This window comes from Athene noctua, chromosome 1 (assembly GCF_965140245.1).
Source record: "Athene noctua chromosome 1, bAthNoc1.hap1.1, whole genome shotgun sequence".
NCBI classification, from domain to species: Eukaryota; Metazoa; Chordata; class Aves; order Strigiformes; family Strigidae; genus Athene; species Athene noctua.
The window spans coordinates 100,275,409-100,296,064 of NC_134037.1; the positions used below are offsets into that span (position 1 = coordinate 100,275,409).

Genomic DNA, 20,656 nt, shown 5'->3' on the forward strand with positions numbered 1-20,656 from the left:
TCTGTGTCATGTTCAAGTACTTGATATTTGCAGCGCTTGATATTTTGTTCACTTGAAACCATTTATCCAAGTGGTTTGCGGTCCTGAAGATGTATTTCTGCAGTAATTAGGCTTTGCTTCCATGTGGAATATTTTTCTTTGGTTTAGTGCCTCTGGATGAAAGCTGAGAGGCTTTAGATCTGGTGGATTTGGCAAATTTGTTAAACAGACTTCCTTCACCTTTGCAATAAAACTAAAATCTTTAAATTAATTATTTGTAATAAAGCATTGGATATAATTTGTAGTAAACTCACTATTGTATACTTTTTTGTGCCACTATTGGTTTCTCTAGAGATGCCTATTAATACTTCCTTCATATGCAAGTGGAATCATGACTTTTGAGACCTGGTTGTGATTGCCGTAAATTAAGCAAATGCACTTGTAACCTCATGTCTCACTGTTATAGAGTCTGTCCTGTTGTTAGTTATCTGTAGTTATCTGAGTCTGTAATTAATTCTGATTCTGACATTGAGATGCCCATGGTATAAATATAAAAAAATAGTCACATGTATTCTTGAAAATTGTGTGGGTTCTTTAGTGGCTCATGTAAGATTCAAATATTTAACCGTAACCTCCTGATTGTTAATATTCTGCGGAACTGTTTGTTGTATTAGTCTGGCTCTAAGGGTGAAGTCTGACTTTCAGTATGTGGCAGGTAACTTCTTTTGATTTCATCACGAACTGTGGGATTGTCCCTGAGTGTAGGATATGGGCTGTGCTTTTCACAGCTGCTGTTTGATTCTGGTAGACAGACTAAATTGACTATAAGAAATACTGCTGGAGTTTAGGTAACTGAAAATCAACAATAACTTATTTAAATGACAAAAGAGTGAAAAGTGTAAACAAGGAATTTGCTGTGCATTTTCTATTGAATTGTTGTGTAAACAGGCTTTATTCCTATTTCTTTAAAGCAGATTTGTTTCTTAGAAAAATACAGTATATGTATATATAATGTAAATACATGTTTTTCTAAAAATTCTAGTTATCAAGCTTTTGCTGGTGAATGTTGAAGAAGAAATATTTCAAGCTAAGAAGTCTCTGCTTCAAGCAGCAGCATCATTCCCAATGTATGGGAGAGTGCATTGTATAACTGGGCTTTTGCAGCAATTACCTTTTAAGTAAGTAAAACATACTGCTAAATAGTAAGTCGTAACTCTGTATTTAAGCACAGTGGAAGAGCTTCTCAGGAGAACAAAACATACAGTGTTATTCGTAATGAAATCCAGTACCTGTGGCTTTTAGAACTCTTAACTGGCTGCTGCACTGTTTAGCTAGCTGTTGGATACTTCCTTTGTATATGTTAAATTCAGAACTTTTCAGACTGTACCCTATTTATAGTTTTCATAAATACTGTTGTGGAAGTGTTTGTAATTTCAGTTGTTTTAAATATAAAACAATTTTTAATTCAAGTTGTGTTGGGTTTTGTTTGTGATTTTGTTTTTTTTTTTTGGGTTGTGGTTTTTTTTTAAGTAACTTGACATTGGTAACTGAATGGAAGGAAATGGTGGCCAGGCTCATTCTGATGTCATACAGACTCTCTGCTGTAGTATCACCAGTGGTGCAGAGTTCATCACCAGAAGGTCTTATTCCAATGGATAGTGATTCAGGTAAACAAACAAACAAAGCCCCAAAAGAATTCTGTTAAAACCTGGAACTCCTGAAGTTCTGTTTGTCTTATAGCAATTCAGAACTAGAGCTAGCACTTCTCCCTTTCAATTTCTCATTTTATGGCATAATCTTAAACTTCCTGTCGAGGTTGTCTTGACTTCTGCACTAAAAAAACCCCTCTGAAACATTTCCAGATTGTGGTGTTGCATCTGTTTCAAAACAGATGACTGTAAAGTCCAGTTTTCTTTCTTCCTTAATACTTGTAAATCACCATAGTTTTATATTTGTTTTTTAGTGCTAATAGCTTTCTTTTGTACTTACGTATCCAAAATGAATTACAATTGTATAAATAACTAGAAATAAAAACCAAAACTGTCTTAAATATTCCTATTTTTCAATGTGTAGAAAGTGCGGGCCGTCTGCAGATGATTCTTCATGAGATACAACCCCAGGACACGAATGATTATTTTATGCAGACAAAAATTTTGAAAGAATACTGTGAAGTAGAGCCTGAAAAGCTGTCTGAGCACAGGCCAGTGGAAAATATTTGCACAGAAATGAGAGGTAAATCCAATGCTGTATTAGTAATTAAATCAAGATATTCTTTATACAGCAGGCATTTTATGTGGGTGATCAAAATTGGAAGTTAGTTGCTCTGTACAATGTTTCAGTTCTTCAATAAATCTGTCAGAAGCTAGTTATTCATGAGCATGGTTTTAAAGACTAATTCACTGTGTTTCTGGAAGATTGTGGTTAGTCTCTCTTAGAGCACAAGTGAAAATGAATTGTTTTGATTTTGGCCTAGACTCTATTGCCTTAACTGCACTTGGCTAGGTAATCTTTAACACCTTTTCTGTCAAGCAGCACTTTTAATGTTCCTTGTTGAAAGGTGTTAGTGTGATTTCCCTCTCCAGTGTACACAAGACTAGTGGGAAATACGTTCATGCAGTAAAAGTTGTAGCATGAAGTTACATAAGCAGAAACTTCCATTTGAAAGATTGCAGTGGTAAAATGTTAGATAGTATTTGTTTGCTTTAATGAATAGCAGCTATGAAATTGAGCCTTACAACTGATAAAGAAATTGTAAACTTTGGCGTATTTAATGTATGCCAAAATACATTTATAGAATCTCTGTACGTTTTAAAATTTAATAGTTTATGCAAGCTTTTAAAGTCTTAAATATTTGAACTTTCTTTCCTCACATTTTTTTTCCTATGTTTAAAGTATCTTTGGTTGGGCCATAAGTTTTGTTTCATGAAAAGTAGTCTGTAGTTATGTTGAAGTGGCACAGTGGCCACCAGGTGGAGATGTTGCCTTAGAAATGTGATGCCTTTGCCAGCCTTCCTCTTAGGCGGGCACCTGGGTTAAAAACCAAGTAACATACAGTGAGTGATGGATTGATGATTGGAGTTTGTTAGAGTCTGGCTCCAAAATTGTACGTGTTTGTATAGTTCAGTGTGCAGGTGAATACCAGTTGTGACCAAAAGACTCGTACTCTTTAAAATAGCCGTTTCCTGGTAAAATGGTATACTGCTGCCATGGAATAAAATACAGTGAGTGTTCAGGAGTGGAAGCAATTAGGGCCAGCAAAACTAAATTATCTTTTTGTTTAACAAGTTTAGAAATTTTTTCATAGTTAACTGTGTTTTGTAAGAAGATCAGGCTAAATGAAATTTAAATTACAAATCTATGTTTGAGAATCATGAGTTACACTACTACATTTGTTGGTTTTTATTTTTAAGGTAAAGAAAGGCAAACATGTGACGTCACAGCTCAGATGGTTCTTGTGTGTTGCTGGAGAAGCATGAAGGAAGTATCTTTGCTTTTAGGGACACTGTGTAAACTTTTGCCTTCACATGCTACATCTGAACCTTCAGATGGGTTGATTACTGTAGAACAGGTAGGGAAGTAATTTTTATTATAAACCCTTCACTTTTGGGGTGGTGGTGGGAGGAAGACAGTCTTCAGAAAACTGTTTTTTCATAAATCTGCATGCTGTTTAGGAAAGGTTTTTTCTTTTTTTTATTGTCATGTTCTGGTCATGGTTTTCTCATTTTATTATACTTGGTTAACAGTCTACTTTTTGATGAAGTGGTATTCAAAGGGCATAACTATAGTAGTAACATAGAAGTGAAGAAATTACACAGAGTTAACAAACTCAAGGAATATTAATTCTAATTGTATTGGGTTATTTATAAGATGTATGCTATCTGTGGGGATACCAACCTGCCTCCTTCCCTCCCCCTGTGTCTGTCTCTCTCAGTATTAGGCATTAATAGCGTTGTTAAAAATCTTCTAAACTGACTTCATATTCAAAGTGCTTTTTGTTTCATTTTGCACTCTAAATGTTGGGATTTTACTTAAAGCTCTTCATTAATTGAACTTCTAATCAGTAATTCTGAAAGTCAAATATGCTGACTAGTTGTAGTCTTCTCTTCCACAGGAGACAGAATTATGAATAATCTTTCTGTAATATGACTCTCTTCTTCCTCTAACTTTTTTGATTTAAGAGATCAGAAATGTTAATATGCCATCTGGGTCTCTTGTAGAATGTTGAGTGCAGTGTTTACAAGAAATTAGATTACCACAGGCATTTATTTGGGAAATATTTTGTGTTTATTAAATTTCTGTTTTTAATTGATGACCTTTTCATTTCCATATGGTTTCAACAAAACCAGTCTCTACATGGAAGATTGAAATATGCAAGACATACTACTTTTTAACCTTGTTTTCTTTCCAACAGAAAATACTTACTTAGTTTTTCCTTAGGTGTTAGAACTTTCCATCTTAAGATAAATAATAGTATCATGTACTGCAGATCTTATTTCTTATGTTATCTGATGTTGTGCTGCCATGGAAATAATACTGGTATCTATTCTTGCATTGTCTCTAGCCTTCATGTTTTCATCTGGTTAACAGCTGTGCTTGTATTGTTGCAGAAGTCTGGAGGGTAGATGAGAGAACAGATACGTGTTTCCACCATTATGTTCCTTAATCTGCTCCAAGTCAAAAAGAAACTGGTATTTTAGAATGAGTCAGCTCTAACTTGTAGCATCTTTATCTTTATTTAGAAGACAGACATTAAGAGTTGCCCTTTCAGAAATGCTGTTATTAAGCAACATATCTTCTTTCCCCATAGATGCCTTGTTAGATTCTTTATGCTTCTGATGTCTTCCTGTAAAACGGAATGTCTAATTTGAAGAATGCTAATTGATGAGAATTCAGTCTGAAATCCTGATTTTCCTCAGGCTTGCAATGAAATACACAAGAAAATACAATTTGGCTGAATTTATAACAATTATAGGAAAAAGTGTGGGCATTTTCTCTGCACTTTTTGTAACTTGAATTACCTTATTGTACAAAAAAAAAAAGGGCATTTCATCATAAATGACTAGACCTGTCAGTACCAGAACTGCTGTGGCTTCAGGCTTTTGTTAAATACTTTTCAGTGTTGAGAAATAAGAGAATTGGATTTTGGTATCTTATGCATGTAAAGCTTTCCCTTAAAGTTGCCCATTCTTTTTCTTTATTCTGTAAGTATTAAAAGAGATTTAAGAATACAGAAGGGGGGGAAGACTTGAGAGAAACCTTGATCATACTGCCTTGAGTCAGTGCTAAGTATTTGTTGAGAAAAATCTGGTGACACCACTTGCCATTCTGTGTCATCCTGCTGCAAAGCCTTCCTTGTCTTGTATCTTGTTTCATGTCTAGGTCAGTAACTGTGTTAAATTGTACCTTATGGGATCAATGTTATTACCGCTATTTATTCACACAAAAGGTCACTGTGATAGAGATCAAAATACTGTATTTGAAAAATACTGTAGTTGAACTGGCAGTCTTCAAAGCTTAAGCCATTTTGTGATGGCTGCTTTGCTTTTAAAAGCAGACATAGGAATAGACATCTGGAAGAATCTATTTAAATACATATTCTACTTTTCATTCTCTATCTAACAAAGTCTGGAGATGGCAGGCTCAAAGCTTTGCCTCTTAAGACAGTCAATACAAACACTATCACGTCCTAGTAACCACCATATCATCAACAAAATGATACCTAATGAAGACTGTGTGTTGATTTTGCTTTATGACCTGCAAATCATGAGGCAGTGCTCCAAGCCTGGAGGAACTTTTAGCTCTTCCTTAAACTCCTGTTTATCTCGCCTATGAAGTTTTAAGATAATTTTGGAGAGATAAGCTTGCCAGAACTGTATACCAAAGTGAAGAGAAACAGGCAGCAGAAGTAAAGACAGTACTGTCACAATGCCAGGTGTTCTGCTTATGCTAACCCAACAGTCAGAGATGATGTGAACCCTTGTGGTTGGAACACTGAAGTACACAGAAGCCTTTCAAGACAATCTTCAGTACTTGTTACTTATTTGTGCCACCAGTGCAAAGGTGTGGCTCCCATTGCTTTTTTGGAGTTTATTCAAGGAAGGCTTTAACAAACAAAAACCCCAAACCCACCAAAAGACAACCCTTATCCAGTTCTCAATGTAATCTGTTTATCTCCTGGAGTTCAGTATGGTTGCCAATGGTTCACTGGCTACTAGTTGTTTCTAACTGTAAGATGCTTTTGCAGTTCTTTATGGGTTTTAAAGCCATCCTCTCCGAATGGTTTGAAAAAAATACCCCCTAGAATGCAAGACCCTGCTTTAGTGTCATCTTATTGCCAGGAAAATAAGATATGGAGGCACAAGTGTACCAACTGTTTGTCAGGTCACTTTTGGAACCTGTTGTACAGAATTTGTCTTGAATACTGAGATTCTTGGTCTTAGCAGCAAGCATAGCCCTGTAAATTGTTGTTTGTTGCATTAGTAAAGCTCACCTGTTGTACTCTAGTATTTTTGACCAAGATGATCAAATGTATTTAAGATATTTGCTTCCTACTCCACATTTAAATATTTTAACTTGAACTGGGGTGTTATTTCCCATGCAAGCAAAGTTGGTAGGGTCACCTATTCTTACAGTTGCTGTGGAACTTCCTGATGATGTAGAAAATATGAGTTCCCTGACTTGTTTTTCATCCTGACATTTGAAGTACTAGTTTTATGACACAGAAAAGCTGGATGCCCATGGATGCCATGATGCTATTAGACAAGAATCCATGCTTATGCACTTGCCTCAAGATCAGGCCTTTGTCATTTGCAAGAATTTATGGCAGTGCTTTTTCTTCAAACTCTGGCCTCTGAGTGGAAATTACTATATTGGAGTTCAGTTTGCACTAAGCTTCTGGTCAATATGGTTGTTGCAAAAAGATCAGAAATATAAATAGTAAAGTTGAAATTTACGTGACACCACCCTTCTCCCTCCCCCTAATCCATATGAATTATTCTAAAAATGTAAGGGGGATGGTAGAACAGGACAGTAATTTGATTTGCATGTGTATGGTTTTCTTGGTTTGGTTTTGTTTACACACCTGGAGAGTTGGTCTGTCAGTGGGTCAGTTCCTTCTGAAAAAGGGGCACTTACTCCTGGGCTAGAAAGCTGAAACCCTGTAGTTACATAACCTAGTTTAAAATCTGTGGAAAAATAACTGTTTTAGCTCAAATATCTTCAATTATTGTTTGTTTCACATTAGGTTTTAGCTTCAGGAAACAATAAGTAGCCTTCATTTTTTGTGGTTTTGGTTTTTTGGGTTTTTTTGATTATTACAAATCTCATTGTTTGGGTAATATGAATTACTTAACAGCAGGCTGGAAAACCATATAGCTGGATATGACATTAACTTCTCTGACATCTTAATTACTTGTCAGACTATTAAAGTATGTTATTTTATAAATAACAACAAGCAGAATTTTATAAAAAACTTGACATGATTTTATGCTTGGTTTTATAGAAGAGGTTTGAAGAACCTTTTGCTGAAGAGCTCTTAAGAAATATTCCTGAAGAAAACTTTGTATGATAGAATTAAGTATGTGCTATGTGTCTTAAAGATTTATATTGGAAGTTTGATTTAGACCTTGAAAGTTAATGAGAATTAGAGAAAGTTAATGAGAATTAGAGAAAAGATGAAAAAGCATACCACTGCACACAATCTCATTCTATAAAAATATAGGTTTCCAAACACCTTTAAAAATTTGGTGTCCTGGTAGAACTCCGAAAAGTAACTATTGTTGAAAGTTTAGTTACAGCATTTAGGTTTTTGAGACTTTTAAATGTGGGTCTCATTACTACATACATACAACATCTTTGTTATTTTAAAATTGTTTCTAGTAGTCAAAGACAATTATGTAGAATCCTAGAACCTTAAAAGTAGCTAAGGTAGATTTGTTTCCCTTTGACAAAACTTTTTGAAGTTTGAATTTCTTACCTGTCTCATATATTTTTGTAGATGTTTTTTCTGCTGTTATGATTTAGTAGGTATTTTCTTTGGGATTTTAGGTAAGAGTGAAGGCAAGAAGGATTGTAAGTTTGTTTCCTCTGAAAATCAGTGTTGTCCTTTTCTTAAAATTGGAGTGTATTCCTCTTGGACAAATAGTTAATTTTATGTAATTTATTTTTTTGTCCTTTAAGAACATAGCGCTATCCCTTTAACCTGAAAAACAGAGTATAATATTTGTTATCCTTAAAGTAAGTGGATTTTTATGATAGGCCTTCTAGTGGCTTTTTGCTTGGCAGTGGCTTTTCCAATCAGGGGAAGGATTGCTGCTTTTAATTGCAGAAGTATGTTACATATATAAACAAACTATCTATAATTTCAAATAGCTTTTTTCTTTTTTTCTTTTTCAGGTTAAAAATATTGGGGATTACTTTAAACATCATCTGCTGCAATCGAGACACAGGGGTGCATTTGAATTGGCATATGCTGGCTTTGTGCAACTTACAGAAATGCTTTCCAGGTAGAAGATGGACAACTTACTATGTTTTGAAAGTAATAGTTTTACCAAACTACAGCATTGATCCTGAAATTGGCTGTGCAAGCAAATCCTTGACTTCATTTGGATTTTATTGGAGTTTGGTGTTGGCATGATTATGACATTAGTTACATGACGTCTGTGACTTGGACTGCGATATTTATGGTTAGAGATGGTGCTTAGGCATTGAAAGATGATACAGACATTTAATGCTTGCTGCATTTTTCTCCATTTCTGGCATGTTAGTTTACTGAACAACTCTCAAAAGCTCCTGGGAAAAGTAAGAGTGTAGAATTCTTCCTCTCCACCCCCCTTCCCCAGCCCTTTATGGAAATGAATGCCAGACTTTTTGTTTCAGCCAGGATGTTTTCCTGGAAACTTTTATTACTTGTCACTGAGTTGCATATTCTGACATTTGGAAGACTACCTGGCAGTGCATCACAAGATGTGATATGCAGTCTTTTCATTTTTTTTTGTTTTTTTTTCCTCTCTCCCCTTGTAACTTTATACTTTCCTAGAAGAGCTAAATGAGCAGAATTGTCCTGAGGTCTGGGCAAGAGCATTGGAATTTCCATTACATGCTTAGTTACCTATTTCAAGTGTTGGTCATGGATTTTTGTGATATGTAGTGATTAGATCATATCCAATTTTTAATAAGACAACACAGAATCTCTGCTGACTGTGGGTTTTGGTGGCTTTTTTTAAATGTAGTTTTTGGGAAGACCAGTCAAATTTTCATTTTGAAGTACCTGTATTTTCACACCAATACCAGGTTAAGTAACTCAATGTTTCCCTTTGCCCCAAGTGGGACAGTTTGATGCACTGATCTGTTTCTTGTTTATTTTGGAGGAGTGGAGGAAAGAAGAGAGGGTTGTTCCATTTGATTTGTTGGTTTGGGTTTTTTTAAGTAAAAAGAAATTTGGTGATGGAAACAGTTAAGGTGTTTCTGGTACAGACCAGCTGCCTGACTAAGTTCACCATGTCTCCCCTCAGACAGTTTTCCCAGCAGAACTGAGGGTTGGTCTCTGGTGTGGGATGTCAGTGGGGTAGCTGTGTATAGGTACCAGCACTGCTACAGAAATTGGTATTTGATGCATTATGGCCTTCATTCTGAATGCCAGTGAGATGTTAAACTGTAAGCCACGGTTCTGTTGGTGATGTATTTGTGGAAGGTACGTTATTTCCTTTTATGTGCTAGCAATCCGAAGCATTTTAAATTGGCCTGAGTAGTTTGTTGAAAGCTCACAAAACCTTACTTTACACTTGATTATTTACTTAACAAGGAAAAAAAGAAATCGATGTGTGATACTGTTCTTATCTTTTTGCCTGTCTATATACATTATATACATTTGTGTAAATGTTGTTTTCTTTTTCTATACTATGAAAACTTGGTTCAGGAAGATTTAAGGTGGTGTATAAGATGATTGCCTGGTGACAACCCTTTGTGCTGGCTTCTTACTAACTTCCCTGCTGGGCTAGATCTTTCCTATTTTCAGTGCTCTGAGTCTTAAGAGCGTGAGTGAGAAAAAGCTTGCCAAGATGAGTGACTGAAAACATACTATGAACAACAGTTGAGGTGCTCTCACTTAGCTGGGCAACTTTCTAGAAAAGTGGTTGTGTTGTCACATCAGTTAGGGCATCTAATTTGAATGGGCTGCAGAACAGACATTTTATACTTTTGATTTTTCCAAGTCAAGTACAAAGCATTGTTCTGCTGTCTGTTGCATACTTTTGGCTGCTGTTAATAAATACTTCAGCACACTATGCACTATTTCATACAGTCTCCTGAACTGGATGCTGCACTTGCAATAGTGGGTTTAATAAAAAAAAACAAAAAACAAACAATGCCCACTCCAGCTGTAAAATCCTTCATTCTTTTCAGTGCTTCTCTTGCAGGCCTCTGACATCATAACTTAACATCATTTCTGTATCATTATCTAAACATAGTCTCATATGCGAAACTTTTTTTTTTCTTTTCCAAAGGCAGAAATAAGTTCATATAACAAAAAACTAAAAAGTTAAGGCACTGGTCATCTTTTGAGACATAACAGTGACAAATTAAAATGTGTTGTGCCAAAAGCTGGTATTTTAATATTGGGTAACACTTTTTTGAATGTTCATTAAATTAATACAGTGTTCCAAATAAAGTAAGCTGCTAACAGTATAGAATGCATAGAAACAGTTGTTGAATATTAAAGGATGTTAACCCTAGGTATGTTGTATGTTACTATAAACATGTGTTGATGTAAAAAAAAATTCCATGATTAAGTTGTACAATCTATTTTAGTTGCAAAGGATTTATTTCTCCCATCAGACTGAAGAGAGTCTGACCATCAGAGTAATACTGTATAAAAAAAAGTTAAGATATTTCACATAGAGCAAGTAGTCCTTTGGGAAAAGCCAGTTTAAAAGAAATCGAGAACAGCTCTGTGGAAACGAATTTGTTTCAATGAAAGAAGATATTTGCCAGGAAATACGGGTCTCAAGGCTAATATTTGTATTTAAAATTAAGGAGAAAGGAGATTCATATCAGAATAGCCAATGACTCTTTGGTTTGTTTTTCCTGGGATATGAGGTGTATCTTGGGGCTCTTCTCTAGAATGGGCGAGGTTGTCTCTCAGTGCTTGCAGCTGCCCTGCAGGTCTGTTGAGTGTCCCAGAGTCTTTCCATTTACCCTGCTGCAGCTGAGGGTCTCCATTCTGCAGGTAAATCCAAACTGGCCTACCTCTGTCCATAGCTGCCAGGCTCACAGTCTTGAAGCATGTGTAGCAGAATCTATATTTATTTACTGCTGCATCCACAAATACCAGAGGAGAAAACCTTTGTCTGGGGCAGCTTATAGTAATGTACAGCTTAAACATGATACCTTGTTGGACAGAATTGAACTCAAGACCTACAGGAGCATCCTTGACACTTTAATTCATTCTCTAAGACCCAGTAAAAAATAAAAAATCTGTCATTAAGACTGTGCCAAATCTCTTTTGCATGCTTTTATGAAAGACTACATGGTTGAACATCGTTCTTCACTTTTATAGCCAAACGTTTTCTTACAAATTTATGATGGATTATTTACCATCTGAACTCGCTTTCAGCTATACAAACCCTTAAATACCAGTCTGTGTAAGAACCAAGAGTAGAATTCTTTCTAGACAGAACCATGATATTCAGACCTCTCTGAATTAATGGTGAAAGAAAAAATCTTTCATCCACAGAGATTTCTTGTGAACCTGATGAAATTCGATCTCTGTCTTGATATTTGGATGTAAATTGCTGAGTCTCCTCTAAGTATGCAAGTTACCATTCTTCCTTTTGCCTGTTCGTGTTCCTTCTGGGGGTGTAATGCTCCCTTTGTCATGCCTGCTTAGTATTATCTGTGGCTGCACCTTCAGAAAACCATGCAGTTACAAAACAAGCAATGTTCATATCAATGAAATAAGCAATTCTTTTATAAAAAATATTTTCCTGTCACAGGCCCTGAGGAATTATAAATACTCATTTGGTCCAATAACATCATGGTTAGGGAAAGTACCTGGAAGCCTCTGGGTATCTGTTTTAAATTTGAATCTCCCATAATCCTCATAAATACCCAAACAGTTTGTCTGTTCCAAATGCTGTTTTGCCTGTTTTGCTTTTATTTTATTTAGTGAAGTTTTTTCTGACAGATTAAGTAGAACATAAAGATTTCTGGAAATCTCAACATCGTGGTGTTGAATAGCTGTGGCTGTAGTGAGTTGTTTCACTAAAGTTGCAGGATGCAAGGGGAAAGTTAGGGAAGAGTTTTGTCATATAGCACAATGTGTTTAGGAATAACATATTTTGAACATTTTAAAATTGGAGCTTAAATTAAACTTGGTGGACACAATTTTCTGTATATGCAACAAGTTAGGTCAATATCGTACAGTTTTCTGGAAAACTGTAATGAGAAAGAAAAAACGTGCTTTGCTTTTACAAATGTTTATTCCAGTATCAGTGGAAATTACTCATCTGTACCTAGCAGTGTCTGATCTTCTGTAATATTTCTGTTGGGTAGCTGGGAGTAGACCCTCCTAATCCTTTGCAGTAAACTGCTTCATTTTGTTGCTCTGAAGTGGCTGTAACTCTTTGTTTTCCCAGGCCCCTATGGTCTGCTATGAAGACTTCTTTTAAAATTTAAAAATCATGGATAGGCTTTCTAGTGGAATGTACTAGAATTGTCACTAACTTCTCAGGAAAAGTATAATCACATGTGAAGAAAAGAGTCTAAAATGGAGATAAATAAATGGAGGGGGAACTGTTCTTAGTATTATGATGGTTGTGGGGTGAGGAAGTACACTATATAATGAAGCACCAGACACAATGTTCAGCCGCTGCTCAGTTCAAAGACTTGTTAATTTATAACTACCTTCATATTCTCCCCCCCCCCAATTTCTTTTCCTGCTTTGTGAAAGAGAGAGATAGGGGTAATGATATTGTCTCTGAAATCTTGAGGCCACCCAAGGTTCTCTGTGCTTTGCTTTACTGCTAGAGAAACCTCAAACCAGCACCTTTCTCAATGCATCTACATAATTTGGAAAATTATGCTTCATTTAGAGAGAGGTGCTGTGAAAAATAGGATGCAGGTCAAAGGACTTTGTAGTTTCAGAGGAGCTGTTCTTAAAAGCAGACATTTTCTAGGGTGACTTATACCTTGAATAATAATGTATTTCTGAGGTGACATTCTTGTTTTGAGAAGTGCCGGGGCAGTATGGAGACTAGCTTTATAAAGAATAGGAGTCATATTAGTTACGTGAAAAAGAATAATACTACAGGTCTACTGACAGAGGAAAAATGGTGAAAGAAAACCCCTTTTTCCCCAGACAAGGACTGATTACAGCAATCGGAAACACTGAATTCTGGATATACCCGTGTAGAAAGTGCATCTGGTCACGTGCATTTTATGCCACAAACCACTGACATCCAAGAAAGCCAAATCCAAGATTGACCCTTTGTTCTTAACACACCATTGATTTTGGATAGGAGAAAATACAGCCATATGATTTAGGGAGAGGGGTTTAGCTTTAACTTTGGATTGTCAAGCTTTTTGCATTCATTGATACTGACCACAGAAAGGGTTTGGGGCATGTATGCAATTATTATAACCGGCAGACGGACAGACAGAAATTTGTGGAAAAACGCTTACTGTACTGCATCTTAAGTAATTTGTGTATCAAGTTACTGTGTTATATTTTAATTATCAGCACTAGTTGTTTGATCTGGTAAAAATAATTACTATTTCATTCTGGAAAAATGACATTTGAGCTTGAGACCACCATTTTTACATTGTAAAGCTTCATTATTCTTAAAATTTAGGGCCACCTGCTTCTTAAGACAATATTCTTCTTGCCAGACCATAAGGAGATGGAGCTGCCAAATTTAAGGGAGTAGTCATCTCCATTGCAAAGTCAATATTCTCTAATGTTTCTAACCTTAAAGCAATAACACTTTCACCTTTTTTTTTTTTAAAAAAAAAATGTGCCTTGGTGGGTGACTGAACAAGGTAGAATTACTTGTGGCAAGATCAAAGCAATAGTTTTAAGGGAGTCTGAAGTTTATTGGATTTCAGTGTATTTCTTCTCTTTCTACTACTACTGAAGGGGGAAAATCCCCTCAGTTTACTTAAGAATAAAATATTTGGTATGCTACATATGCTACATACTTTTAAATATTTCTTTAATGCTTTACTTTGTGTTCGTTTGCACCACAGCAGATGCAGATGTCTTGTGGGATGTTTAATACTAAGATAACATACTGAAGAGAGATGAGCACTGTTCTTTGCATTACTAAATGAAGACATTTAAATTCTGCTTAGCTAGGGAGGTAAGACCAGCTGCACACATCATCAGAAGTAGTAGCTTTTGCATTGATGTGGATGAAGAGAACTGCAAAATAGAGTCTTGCTGCAGAGACCCATGGAGGAGATCTGTGAGAAGTTTTATGTGGTCTCAACCCTAGAATTGCATCCTCCTTGTGTACCCAAAAGCGAGCAAAGGAACATGTCCTGAAAGTAAGCAGGGGAAGCTAATTATCAGCAGCAGAAAGAGAAAAGTCAAAAGAGAACTCACTGTTAGTTTCCAGATTAATTGGACTGCTTCTGTCATGGGCTTTGGGGCAGGAAGTGCCTTTCTTTTATGCTGTAGTGTGAAGTGACATAGCCATGTGAAGTCAAGTTTCTCTTGCATTCTGGGCTGATGGTTTGCATCCTGGCTGCTGTTTTGAGGAGGCACTGCCCTTAAAAAATGAGAAGGCCTGGCAGCAGTATAGGAAACCTGTGGTGGAAATCCTAATGGAATTACTGAAGAGTGAGAAGTCTGCTGTGTCTTCTGCTGATCTGTCTGGCACTTCCTGTGACCTCTGTTTTCTGCATTGCTAGTTTTCTGTTTATTTTGTAAAAGAAGGAAAGGAGGGTTTTGCTACACATAAAAGCCTCATCTGTTGTTCAGTATCAGGTTTTAAGCCTACCTAAATTCTTGTTTTAATAAGACGAGGGTAAAGAAGGAGAGAGTAGATATAGACCTTCCATCAGATTTTGGTTTTCACATCAGTACCTGCTGCCTTTTGGCTTTGCTTTTAAACTCTTTATTTCGGTCACTTAGGTAGAAAATTTGATTGTAGTCTTACTGTAAAGTCTTACTACTTAGTCACAAATTTGATTATAGTTTATATTTTTAGGTAAGGCAAGTCCTGCATGGTTGAGATAATTGCAATTGTATTGCCCACAATGATTAATTCTTTCTTCTACTCTGAATCACATGTCAAACCAGTGTGGCAGGTTTTAATAATAACATCCCGTTAATAGAAATTTTTGTAACAATGAATGATCCTTTTGGAACATTGACATAAGATTAATGAGCTGGTCTTGCACACTGAATATGGTACATTTCATTGAACTGCTCAGCACCAGCAATTGAAGTAGACTTGAGTTCTGCTTGTCCTTGGAAGTCCTTTACTTTCAGGTAATACTGAGGTTTATACCTGCAGAGGAGAAGTATTTTGATGACAGGAGAGCAGTTAAGTGCTTTACCAAAAGTTTGATGGATGCAGTATTTTAAAAAGAGCAGTATGTCTTGGTTTTCATTCCTTCTACTGCTCTGAGGTTTGCAGGGGTATTTACATAATATGTACTTACTGTGAGGGACTTCAGTTTTGTTTTGTATGGTTATAATCATAATTGTATATGTTAGTTAACGTAAGGGTCACGCATCAGCTACTGTGTGACAACAAAGATAAGAATTTGTGAAGTCTCACTTCCTACACAGTGACTGATGTGCATATGTCTTTGTTTTCCTTCTCCAGAACAGGATAATAGCTCTTGGCAGAAGAGAATAGTTGCAGTGCTGAAGCACAGAATCCTATTTTCTGTTCACTAAAGTATCTTTTACTGGTGGCACTTAATAAGTAGGGTTAATATAATTTGTACCAACATTGGAAAAATGTACAATTCCTTTGTAAATTTCTGTCATGTTGCTTAAAAAAAAATCTGCGTATATGCTTGGAGATGTTCATGTATAGTAAGAAATATTTCTTAAGGTCATTAAATGCTTTCTTTGAGTCTGTCCTAGATTCTTATGTATGTTTCATGTTTCATATGTATTTGTTTCATGTAGATGTAACAGTGAGAGTCTGTGCAAGATGCCAGAGCAGTGGCTAAGATGTGTGTTAGAAGAGATTAAATCTTGTAATCCTTCATCTACACTATGTGCAACCAGACGTAGTGCGGGAATTCCATTCTACATACAGGTACCAACTATGTTATTATGCCTGACTTAATTTTTTTTTCACGTCCTTTCTGGTGAATACATTTATTTTATACAGACTTTGATTGCCTTTGTGCAACCAAGCAGCCACATATAATTAAACCATGCTTGGCACTGTTTAGCACTGCAGTTTTATTGACTCTTGAGATTTTTGGCTTGAGGTAGATTCGAATAGCATTTCAAAAGACTGATTTTAGGCTCTGTGTGGCAAATTCATAAATTAGTTCACAGATTAAGTAACGTTCTGTTAACCATGTAACTCTGTGCTTCTTCCATGTGAAGTGGAAGGGTGGTAAAATATGGACAAACCATCATAAAATTGTAAAATGGTGGCCTACAAAACACTACAAAGAACTTGGGAAGTCCACTCAACATTAATAAAGCAGGATCAAGTAATAGTCACACTAACTGGTGTTGGCTGACAGTCTTGAGTGCAATGAATGATTTAGGTTACTGAAGATTTATCTGTGAGAGTGGGGCCAGGCTCCCACAGTCTTCCCACTCCTGTTACCATCAGCTCCACACATCCCAGCCTCTGGCTTCTGCCAAGTTCAGAACTGATGGCTGATCGGCTGCCTGGCAGCATTTTGTCTCAGCTCAAAGTACCACCTCCTACTGAGGATGCTCATTTGCATCATTGTGGGGTCAGTCACTGCAGAGTTAGTCCTGCAGATTACACTTAAACTGTTTCCATTCCTTTGCTTGTTAAAGTGGCCATGATTGCTTTCCCCTAAATTAACCTCCATCATTTTAATTTTCGACCAGTTTTCTAAGACAGGAGTCCAAGATTAACTACACGATTTGTAACTTTCTCCACTCGCTGAAGTATAGTCTCAAGCCTGTTCCAAGAATCTGAGGGACTGCTGAGAGCAAGCTCTCTCTGCCAGAGTAATTCATCTTGCTTGTTTTCCACTCCGAATTTGCCCTGAGAAAGTTGAGGCAGCCTGCTTCTGTCTGACCTCTCTTAAGTCAGTCACAGCCTGCTCCTGGCTTCGCTAGATGTCTGTGTGCTAGGCATCAGAGATCAGAAGTAGGGCTCTGGTTTTAGAGACATTTTTCTTTTTCAGTTTCAGCAGTTAATGATCTTTCCCTTTTGTATCTGTAAGTTGTCTGCAAAATGAATTTGGTGTTTTCATGTCTTTTGTTTTCCCCCTTCACGCCACAAAGCTCGAATCCAGCAGGCATTAGCTAGCATTAATCCTGAGAATGTGAAAAAACAAACATGTTTGAAACAATTTTTCATGTAAAAAGTCACACTGTCTAATGTAAAGACTAGGTGGACCCAACAGTATCCCACTGCAGAAAACGTGTGTAGTCTGCAGTTAGCCTACATTACTGAGTCCATATGGCAAAGCTTGCACTGTGCCATAGCTGTTTGGATAAACAGGTCAGATGCTTCTGTTTTGACAGCTCTGGAAGAGTACAAAGTTATTTTAGTCAATTATGAGAAGGTTTGAAATGAACATTGGGATTAGTCTGAAATAATCTATTTTCAAATTGCAGTTTTATTGTAAAGAGAGGCGATAGTGTTCTTTGGCAATAGTTTTGAATGTGCCTGTAGCACTCAGTAAAGTGGATTAAGCCTTAAATAGCATGTTGCATTTAGATAATAAAAATACAAGTTGTAATGCATATCCTAACAGTACTATAATAAGCCTATTTTATTAATGCATAAAATTGAGACTCACTGTGGTCTCTTTGCCATCTGCTTCCTGTGACATTTATTCTTGTTGAACTAAAACACATCTGTTTTAATGATAATACGTAATTTTTAAGGTTATGAGCATTTTAAATGACCTATTTAAAATGGAAATATTATTACCTAGTAGTACAAGGGTGCAGCTCTAATTATTGGGTGATGAAATAGTGGGAAAATACTAGTTACAGCTTTAACATTCTTTTAGGGTATGAAATTTTAGTCTTCAGTTCATTCTCCTCTATACTTCAGGAATACTTTTGTTTCCTCTCTGTCCCATCGTTAAAGGTACTGATATACTGACAGTGACTTCTTGTGGGTTCCTCCATATCCTCTATACTTCATTTGGCTTGCAGTTGATCCATTTGGTTGTTCTTATGTGATATAAAGTACTGTTAAATATCTTGTTTGAACTGATGCTGAACAGACTCTCGGCCTCAAAACACAAATGGATAATAATTTTTTTATTAGAAATAAGTGATTTATGATTATCCATTTGTACTAAGTTGGACAAATTCAACAAGAGCTACTAGACAGTAAGAGAAAGACTATTGTAACTCCAGTCCTGAATTTTAGAGGACTAAATTAGAGTATTTTCATCTCAGCTGGATATCCTACCCATTGAACTACTATTTGGAGATGGATGCATCTCTTCTCTCCTTTTAAAAATGTGCTGCTTGTTTTATCCTGTTCTGCAAACCAGGATTTATATTTTGACTAGCCCATGCCATATTAAATATGTATGTTATTAAAGTAAAAAAATGTCCGTACTAGGAAATGTAAGTATGTATAATATGGCAGATAATTTCACTGTAATATAGGTACTATGCTTTTTTTTTTTGGCGAGTGATAAATTATTATCTGTTATATACAAGCAAATATTCTTAGGTAGCTGGATAGTGCACGAGCAAAATTTTCTTACTGAAACATTGAATGCTAAGAGGCTTCAAACAAAACGTAACAGTTAAAACCGGATTTTTTTTGCAAATTTTCCTTTAGTCCTTGTATATGGTCAGAAGCTAGGCTATAATATGGTAAATATAGGAATGTGGAGCAGAACTGGTAGTGAAAAAATGGCTAGAAACACATGGGATTTTTTTCTTTTCTTTTTTTTTAACTTTTGTAGGCTTTATTAGCTTCAGAACCAAAGAAGAGCAAAACAGATTTGCTGAAAATGACAATGAAAGAATTGATGTCTTTGGCTGCACCTTTGAATGAATTGTCAAGTGTAATTCCACAGGTAAAATACAGCCTCTCATCAGAAGGCAAATGTCAAAAAAGTGTTTGTGGTACTTCAAGCAGTTAAGGAAATTTGTGTGTGCTTTTTAATAAGGATATTATGTTTTTATTTTATATAGCTAGATTTTAAACTGTGTTTGCATGTGCAGAGGTTATGAAGTCAATGGAATTTGCAAGTGCATAAGATACTAAAAAATGGATTTGGCATAATTTCATAGTTTTTTTTTCTAGTACAGCAAACGCAGTCATATTGATTTTGAATTTTACATGATGAGTTTACTGCCTGTAGTTTATTATAGATGAGTAATTTCCTTTTTATAAGGAAATTAACAAGTGTTTGTTTACATGTAAATAAATGAGTTGTATAAATCATATTGCGTGCAGTAAAATACTACATGAAAAGTGATTTTATGCATACTTAGTAACTTCTAAAACTTAAATATATACATTTGGAATGCATAAAAAATTTATTTTAAAGTCAAGATCTTTTTCTTCAAAATGTTATCAAATGCTTAATCTTTCTGTTTGTAAATGCAAGCCATAATTTGTTGACAATACATAAAAGTATGTTCTGATGGCTCTGCCAGATCTTCTGCTGGTATAAATTTATGTAGCCTTGTCAAAGTCTGTGAAGCTGCACAGATTACCACCTTCCCCTACAGAGAGTAGAGAAATATCACAAAATGCTCCATATGGTGAAGCAAGCCTGGCTGTCAGTTTTAGCTTAATATTGTCCTCCTGTGAGTTGTAGTTTATTTTTTCTCACAGTATCTACAGCATGTCAAGAATGTTGGAAAAGATGATTCTAAACTTTGAAAGTTATTTTTACAGCCATGATAAGCTAAGGAAAAAAGAATGCTGTGGCCTTTGCTTGCAATGCCTGGACTGTACTTGTTAGGGGAATATATTTTTAAACTGTAATTGATTTTAACAGTGTTTACTGCTACACTGTTTTAATGTATTTTTTAATAGCAGTATTTTTGTCTTTAATATGAAAATAATCCATATGCACAATTACACCACTTTATTTTTGTTTCGCCTGTTCACTGCTGTAATTAACATACATTAAATTTAAGATATTTTCCAATGAATAAATATTTTTCTTGTATGTCTTCTTCCCCCACAGGTTCATGCTTTAAATATCCTTCGGGCACTGTTCAGGGATACACGTTTAGGTGAAAACATCATGCCCTATGTTGCAGATGGAATACAAGCAGCAATTCTAGGTTTTATGTCACCTGTCTGGGCAGTAAGTTAATTCTTAATTTTGCCTCTCTAACAGGATATAGAGTGGTGCTGTTCAGTGAAGCTTTGGCCATTTTTATAAATGGCAGTACCACAGTTTTCTACAATATTATGTGGTTTAATATTTTAAAGTACAATAAAGAATAATATAGACCTGCAAAAAAGTAGTCGTCTTGGTCACGTTTTTTGATTTTACTTAATTTTTC

The 20,656-nt window shown here is 35.8% G+C and overlaps 1 protein-coding gene across 1 annotated transcript in view; it reads left to right on the forward strand.

Annotated features, from left to right (window-relative positions):
* THADA (THADA armadillo repeat containing) overlaps positions 1-20,656 on the forward strand; it is a 166,010-nt gene that overhangs the window by 16,654 nt on the left and 128,700 nt on the right. The window contains exons 18-25 of the mRNA XM_074897106.1: positions 1,022-1,157; positions 1,510-1,646; positions 2,053-2,211; positions 3,390-3,547; positions 8,374-8,483; positions 16,121-16,253; positions 19,093-19,206; positions 20,332-20,454. Coding sequence (XP_074753207.1) covers positions 1,022-1,157; positions 1,510-1,646; positions 2,053-2,211; positions 3,390-3,547; positions 8,374-8,483; positions 16,121-16,253; positions 19,093-19,206; positions 20,332-20,454 — 1,070 coding nt within the window. The remainder of the gene's footprint in view (positions 1-1,021; positions 1,158-1,509; positions 1,647-2,052; positions 2,212-3,389; positions 3,548-8,373; positions 8,484-16,120; positions 16,254-19,092; positions 19,207-20,331; positions 20,455-20,656) is intronic.